The sequence below is a fragment of the Bemisia tabaci genome, chromosome 1, assembly GCF_918797505.1.
Source record: "Bemisia tabaci chromosome 1, PGI_BMITA_v3".
NCBI classification, from domain to species: domain Eukaryota; kingdom Metazoa; phylum Arthropoda; class Insecta; order Hemiptera; family Aleyrodidae; genus Bemisia; species Bemisia tabaci.
The window spans coordinates 61,399,834-61,408,347 of NC_092793.1; the positions used below are offsets into that span (position 1 = coordinate 61,399,834).

The window sequence follows — 8,514 nt, forward strand, 5'->3', positions numbered from 1 at the left end:
TTCATCTTTTATTTTTTTATTTTTATTTTTTTTTAAAAAAAAAAGAAATTGATCACAATATTATCTCGAAATTTTCTGTGAATATGAATGAAGTGATGTAGGAAAATTCGTATGAGTACAATTTTAAGTATAACTGTTCGTAAATTTTAAAAAAAAATTGAACTTAAATTATACATGAGTAGAGGTAATCAACGTTGCAATCGAAGATAAATAGGCTTAATTTTCGCGTAGCCATGGATATACATACATGGGTGTATGCCATTATTTAAGGGAGGCGTATTTGAGATAACTATATTCAACCGCGGATGATGTCTCTCTATTCGCTGGCTGAAATTGAAGGCGCGTCACGCAGGGATGATGACACAATCACGCTGCGCTGACTGAAACTGCGGGATAACGTAGCAAATCATTCTCGACTCCAGTGGGTTGAATTTTTCATTTTCAGGAATTTGGGCATTCCTGCGCTCTTTGGCAACGTGGCAGCATATTCAAGTGAGCAAAAATAAACATATGACGTAATCTACCATGAAAGCGAAGAGAGCAGTAAGTGTCAAATTTTCGGAATCGAGTTTCCTTCAAAAGTCGTCTAATCTCTAATAAATGAAATCACTGAAATAGCGAAAGCAGCAAAATTCATCTTAATTATTTGAAAGCGAGACATGAGAAAGTCGTAAGTACGCAAAAATGACGTTTTTGACAAAATGACGAAGTTACGGATGAAGTTTGAAGTTACAGAACAGTCGTACGTGACATTCCTCGAGTGAGCCAATGAAAACAGTGCATGTGATTCGTCAAGCTCAAAAGAAGTGGTCGAACTGGCCTGCGATATATCGCATCTTTTAGGTAAAAAATCTCGGCAGATTTTGAATTTTCAGCAAAAAAAAGGACGATAGCCGCCATCGATTTCTGTATCGAATGCGAGGTTTTTTTTTCCAAACCCTATTCTGCTTTCATTTCTCTGAATTTTGCCGATTTTTGGGTTTAGAATGATTCTTTAGGCTCATGCTCAGGGGCTATCGTCCTTTTTTTTGCTGAAAATTCAAAATCTGCCGAGACTTTTTACCTAAAAGATGCGATACATCGCATGCCAGTTCGACCACGTCACTTGAGCTTGACGAATTACCTTAAGAAAAGTTCCGACCTCTTCTGTCAATTTCTAACCTGAAAATGTGTTCGTTCTAAGTATGTCCAAAACGCAACCATGAAAGTATGCAGAAGATAGCACTTACGGCTGTCTCGCCTAACACTCGCCCAACATGAAAATGAATAATACCCTTTTTATGTAATTGAAAGAAAGTCGGTCGATTTTCAATCGTCCAAACTATTTCTAAGAGTCCTCCGGATGGATTTTGGCAATTTGACGAAGAACGGAGGCTTCTTTCGATAAAATTTCTCAGACGCCTCTGAGTAAGTTTTCTCAAAACTTCATGTTTGCAATCACTGCTCACGGCAGCAATTTTCCGATGCTGCGCGCAAATATTCTCTCAATGCACAGACACACATCTTGATAAAAATCCAGAGAGAGCAGATCAAATGGAGCGAGCTGCATAAATACCCGTAACGCTAGAATTTTCTCCGAAACAGCAGAACGTCGGCTCATTGACCGGCCTCGAAAAATGGAGCTGCTGAGGATGTTGCTGATGCTGATGCTGATGCAAGGCATGGTTATTTTCTGCTCATCGAGAAGCATCGAATCGGAGCCGATGCCTGACGAGTCCGCGGCAGACGCCAGCGATTATGACAATTTCCAGCAAGTGCCGCTTTGTTTTGAAATCGTGCAAAACAACTAGCCTCGCTCGAGGTCGGTGACCCACTGACATTGGGGAGGAGTGACCTAGTGCCTCGCGTTTTGAATCAGGAGCGTGCGGCGAGAAAGACCTTGTTATCCGCTGAATTTTTCGACGGTTTTCCCGGTTAGAGATGCTTACTACTCGTGTAATCGTTTTTCAGTTTGTTATTATTGATATTATTTCAGTTTGTCAATAAATATATATCATTTTAGAATGGCATTTAATGGCATTTAATTTCTTTCTTCAGGAACTCTGCTTTTAGAATGGACTTGAAGCAGGAATATTTAAGGAACCTTTTTTTTTTTTTTTAATGGGTCAATTGAGGGGCTTGGCAGACAAGACGTATAAGCGCAATTTTTGAAAAATGAGTTATTAATGACTACAAGTAAAACAAGTTTTAATGCATATTGTGTGAAAAATTCGCTCCCGAATTTAAATTTTTAAGAGTCGAAAAGTCGGTTTGAACTTTCTTTCCACCATATGGATCCAAGTAATTTCGAAACTTCAAACTCGTATTTCTCAAAATAGCAAAAACTGCACTTATGCGCCTTGTCCTCCAAGCCCCTCAATAATGCTGGTCGCATAATTGTGTTTTGAGGCGGTTTAAGTTTGTAGATCAGCAAATACTACTAAGATCAATTAAAAGCAAACTATCACATCCATCTAAGTAGTGCATACCATGATTTTCCTTCGTCCATGATTTTCCTCGGTTTCACCAATCAGTGATACCCACAAATACACTGATTGCTGGACGTAAAACGCGCATGAAACTGAGGTGGAGGAAACCATAGGCACGTACCTATACCACCGCATTTAATGATGTTATACACCGTGCGTTTTTCGATGAGCGGAATTTTCGGAATTTTACGTTTCCGCAGATCTTAATAATTTTTGCTAACTTGTAAACTTAAACCATCAAAACGAGATTCACTTGAGATTAAACCAAATAAACCCATCATTTGATGAAGCTTGGAACTAAGCAGTTCTCGCACGGAGCTCAGGGCTCATTAGGTTATGGACTTAAAGGGCCATATGAATTACGGACGGATTATGGACTGTTTTATGGCTTGGATTATGGACTATTGGGCTTGGATCTTGTTAGTCATAGACGTGTTAGATTTTAAGTAACATCGAACAACTCGCGAATGCAGAGTTTTTAATTTCACTTTGGCTCGCATAAACTGGAAACAAGCCGGGACTCCTCAGTCCAGCGAGTCAAGATTACGGACACCGATGATTAACTAGGCTATATTGACTACGTGAGGAGGGATCAATTACATATTCTGGCTCTCTTTAAATACCTATCAGCGATCTGCACAGGAAAATTAACGCTGAATGAGTTGTTTCGAGAATATGCCGATGGGGTTAATACCTATTTTGTGTGTAACTGTGTTATGAGATCGTTGTATGACAGAGGCTTGACGTTACTTTGAAACAACTCCTGATGAAAGGGCGCCACGGTACTACGCGACAGACGTCCTGTACTCAGTAATGAGCTATTGTGGCTCATTGCAAGAGAGTACGAAAAAGTTAATCGACATTATGCGTGAAAAAAGGATTTTATTTGTTCAAAATTAAAAAATTGCAATAGAATCAGAGTAGTCAAGACTCGTCAACACGAGAGCAACCTGCTCCTCATAAAATACACTGGGAAATAAAGTCGCTTAGATCTAGAGTCCAGACTTTTAAAAACATGAACAAGAAAAAATACTCTAGGTTCAATCGGATTTTTGCTTAAATCGAGAACCAAGTCTCTTAGTTCACGCGGATTTCCTTTTGATTCATGCAAAAAGGAGATTGAATCAAGAGTATTTTTTCTTGTCATTGTTTTCAAGAGTCTGGAACCTAGATCCAAGTTACTTTTTTCCAGTGTACAGATAACTAACGCAAACGATTGGATACACGTGAGATTAAATTAAACATAACATCATCAAGTTATGATAATAAAATTCTTATGCTCCAAAAATTCTACGAGGTTTGTTAGAGATTGAAGTTGGTGTTTTCAGAAACGCACAGTTACAAATTCTATGACTAACGGTAATTGCGAGTTTAATCCGTAATGCCTATAATTTCGACTTGAAGCACAGAACTCATGAGGCATTCACTAAAAAAAAAGCTCGACTCAAGTATGTTGATTCTTGAATTTGCCACAAAAGAGTTTTTCTTCCTGATTCAAGCTGAATTTCTTTATGAGCAAAACATATGATGAGTAGAGCAATAAAATATCTTAGACTACGCAGCATCATTCTTGATTCAAGGAGGAATATACCTATCTCAGAGGCAAAATTAAGATTTTTTTTCAGTGTACGGAGTCTCGAGTAAAAATTGTAACAACTTGGATAAATGTAACTGTAAAGATAAATATAAATGTAACCTAACAATTTCAATACCATGCTAAAACATTTTGCAACCAACCTAGACGAATAATTGAAGCATGCTTTTCCCAGGCGTGGTCCAGATATTAACAGACGTCCGAGAACTACGAGACAAAGTCTGCAAGAACTGAACTATCGATCAAATCGCTCCAATTTTTAATCTGTCATAGGTCGAGAATTTGACGTAATTAACCGGCGTTCTTACAAATTAACCATTATTGCAATTTTTACAGCACGGCAGCGACGTCAAGGAGCAAATACTACAATTTGCAAAGGAAGGTGTTGAAAATAAAGGCATTTGACTCGATCCTGTAGAATTATTGCATCCGGGATAGTAACCGACAAAAATTAGAGGCAGTATATTTGTTTGCGTTCCGTCTGTACAGTTGAATGTACTTTTGCTGTCAGTGGCTAAGTTGCAAAATGTTCCGTTCCCAAGAATAATACTACAAGGTGTAGAGCTATTTGAACTATTTTGAGATCCGCCAGTGATCGTGCAATTTACCGGGCAAATACACGATGAAATGCAATCGGTGCTATTTTGGGATCCAACACTGGCTGTGCTATTTCCACAGGAATCAGAGACTACGGTGGTATTTGTAGATCCACCACTGACTGTGTCATTTCCAGAGGAATCAGACGTTACGATGGGATTGGTGGTAAATGTAGATCCATCACTGACTGTCCCACTTCTAGAGGAATCAGACGGCACGGTGGGATTGGTGCTATTTATAGATCCATCACTGGCTGTACTTTTTCCCGGAGAATCTGAGGCTGCAGTACTATTTGTGGTGCTTGTAGATCCATCACTGGCTGTATCATTTCCCAGAGAATCAGAGGCCGCTGTGGTATTTGTGGTGTTTGTAGATCCATTACTGGCTGTGCATTTTACCACGCAAGTACATGATAAAGGGCGATTGGTGCTGTTTTCAGCTCTGTCATTTGCTGTACAGTTCCCAGAAGAATCAGATGACATGCTGCACTTGGTATTATTTGATGATCCACTACTGTTTGTAGAATATTCTACGCATGTACAGACTAAGTTGCAATCAGTGCTGTTCTGAGAATCACTATCATTTGCATACTTTACTGGGCAAGTACACGATGCAGTACAATTTGTGCTATTTTGAGAACCGTCACTGTCTGTGCAATTCACTGGACAAGAACAAGATGCAGTGCAGACGGTGCTATTTTGAGATCCATCACTGGTTGTGCTATTTCCGGGAATATCAGGGGCCGCGGTGGTATTTGTGCTGTCCGTAGTTTCATCACTGGTTGTGTTATTTCCGGGAGTATCAGGGTCCGCGGTGGTATTTGTGCTGTCCGTAGGTTTATCACTGGTTGTGCTATTTCCGGGAGTATCAGGGGCCGCGGTGGTATTTGTGCTGTCCATCGTTTCATCACTGGTTGTGCTATTTCCGGGAATATCAGGGGCCGCGGTGGTATTTGTGCTGTCCGCAGGTTCATCACTGGTTGTGCTATTTCCGGGAGTATCAGGGGCCGCGGTGGTATTTGTGCTGTCCGTAGGTTTATCACTGGTTGTGCTATTTCCGGGAGTATGAGGGGCCGCGGTGGTATTTGTGCTGTCCGTAGTTTCATCACTGGTTGTGCTATTTCCGGGAATATCAGGGGCCGCGGTGGTATTTGTGCTGTCCGTAGGTTTATCACTGGTTGTGCTATTTCCGGGAGTATGAGGGGCCGCGGTGGTATTTGTGCTGTCCATAGTTTCATCACTGGTTGTGCTGTTTCCGGGAGTATCAGGGGCCGCGGTGGTATTTGTGCTGTCCGTAGTTTCATCACTGGTTGTGCTATTGCCGGGAGTATCAGGGTCCGCGGTGGTATTTGTGCTGTCCGCAGGTTCATCACTGGTTGTGCTATTTCCGGGAGTATCAGGGGCCGCGGTGGTATTTGTGCTGTCCGTAGGTTTATCACTGGTTGTGCTATTTCCGGGAGTATCAGGGGCCGCGGTGGTATTTGTGCTGTCCGTAGTTTCATCACTGGTTGTGCTATTTCCGGGAATATCAGGGGCCGCGGTGGTATTTGTGCTGTCCGTAGGTTTATCACTGGTTGTGCTATTTCCGGGAGTATCAGGGGCCGCGGTGGTATTTGTGCTGTCCATAGTTTCATCACTGGTTGTGCTGTTTCCGGGAGTATCAGGGGCCGCGGTGGTATTTGTGCTGTCCGTAGTTTCATCACTGGTTGTGCTATTGCCGGGAGTATCAGGGTCCGCGGTGGTATTTGTGCTGTCCGTAGGTTTATCACTGGTTGTGCTATTTCCAGCAGCATCAGTTAATACGGTGCAGTTGGTACTATTTTGAGATATGTCAGTGTTTGTCGAATTCACCGGGCAAACGCACAACATGGTGCAGCCAGTGATATTTTGGGATCCACTGCAGGTTGTACAATTTCCAGTGGAGTCAGTTGTTGTATTTAGGGATCCCACTGTTTCAAAGGATCCCGTGCTGTTGGGAGATGACATGGTGTCGCTTTCTGGTAGGCATTTCAGCCCTTCAATATCCCCATGAAACTGGAAGTTGTCGCTGGTTGTGTTAATGAATAAATAAACTGGAGCGTTTGCTATCATCGAAAAATGTCCGTTACCGCAGGGGTCCCACACCGTCGGTTTGTCCAAGTATCTGGTATGCACAGTTTGGAATGTGAGGATTGAAAAAAATAAAACTAGCTTTTGAGCTGGACACATCTTAATTGTGAATTTACCTTCCTGATTATAATGTAAACCCATATGTTTCATTTGTCTCAAAATATTCGAGTATTAATGGCTACTTTCTTTTACCATAAATAAGGTAACAATTTGTACCGCAGAAATACTCAGCCGGTGGATCCGTATAACTAATGCTAGATGATTAATCCAGCATTCCTCAACCTGGGTTGAGGAGAGACTCCAGTGAGGAAGTTACGAGAGAAATATAGAAAGTTTAACTAGTTTGGCAGACCTAAAAACTCTCTATTTAAAGAGTCAAAGAAAATACGGACGATCCATTGAGTGTAAAGCGTATTCTGCGAATGAAATCATGATGACAGTGCTAATTTGCTTGTAAATCGCGAAGGAAAAGCCGAGAAGCAACTTATGATAGCGAGCAGTCATCTACCTGGTAGGATCATCTGCCAATGTTGAAATACCTGGTAGGAGTTAGCGTGTGTTTTTTTCCTCCTACACACCTGCTTTATGTTAAATTGATGACAGAATGAACTTAATTTGCTGCTCGGACCCCCGAATACGTCAATTCAAAGGTCATTCAATTTTCCCGCGAAATAAGCCAATTTCCTCTGGATTTGCCTCCACATTATCTCAGTAAGGTCAAAATCAGTTCAACATTACGTTGGCAAGTCCCCAAATTTCGGGAAAAGTTAAAAAAACGAAATTTAAAGGTGATTAAATTTGACCGTTTAAATTTCGTTTTTTTAACTTTTCCCGAAATTTGGGGACTTGCCAACGTAATGTTGAACTGATTTTGACCTTACTGAGATAATGTGGAGGCAAATCCAGAGGAAATTGGCTTATTTCGCGGGAAAATTGAATGACCTTTGAATTGACGTATTTGGGGGTCCGAGCCCCCCCTTAAAATTAAATCGAAGTGATTTCTGAAATTTTTACGTAAAAGCGAACACAATTTGGTAAATTTTCCCGTTTTATTTTTTTCTTTACGATAATTTGAACCGGAGTTATGATTTTTTGAAAATAGGTCAAATTTGACCTTTGACCTATCATAACTCGGTCAAAAATTGAGATATTGATCTGCGGTTTGCGCCAAAATTCTTAGTTTTTTATGCTCTTTCGAATGAGGTATCACAAGATAGGGGTTGCTATTTGAAAAAAAAAAGTTGGGGGGCCCCTGTCCCCCCCTGAGGGGGGGACCAAAATTTTGACCCCCTCAAAAGATGGTCCCCTTTGAGATAGGAACATTCCCAAAGTTTCATTTCCTTAGCTCAATTCGTTCAAAAGTTAGAGGGGGGGGTCGGGGACTTTTCGCTCACCCTGTATAACTTTTAAGTATCAGTGTATGAAAAAATGTGCCTATTGATGATTGATGATGACGGATCGTAGAATCCGTTTGACAAACAAGACCTAGTTTTGCAAACGATTTCGGAAAACGTTGGTGACAAACAAAAATCATAGGGCATAATTTTAGCACAAAAGAAAGTTACCTTATATAAGAAAATTTCAAATCTCCAAAAGTAAATTTGGTTTCCTTTTTTTTAAAACATTTTAGATATAGCCAGGACGCACTTTTTCTACTTTTTAGGGTTTTGATAGCTAGTGTTAGGCCTCTAAAGTATTTGGCCCTACCTCATCACGTATCACGATGCAGGTCACTCATGCCAAGTAC

At 40.8% G+C, this 8,514-nt stretch overlaps 1 protein-coding gene across 1 annotated transcript; it reads right to left on the minus strand.

Moving 5' to 3' along the window:
- Positions 1-3,720: 3,720 nt before the first annotated feature.
- On the minus strand, positions 3,721-7,296 carry LOC109035761 (uncharacterized). The gene has a single exon (XM_019049509.2). It carries the CDS (start codon positions 6,915-6,917, stop codon positions 4,374-4,376), a length of 2,544 nt encoding a protein of 847 aa, XP_018905054.2. The 5' UTR covers positions 6,918-7,296; the 3' UTR covers positions 3,721-4,373.
- Between the last annotated feature and the right edge of the window lie 1,218 nt (positions 7,297-8,514).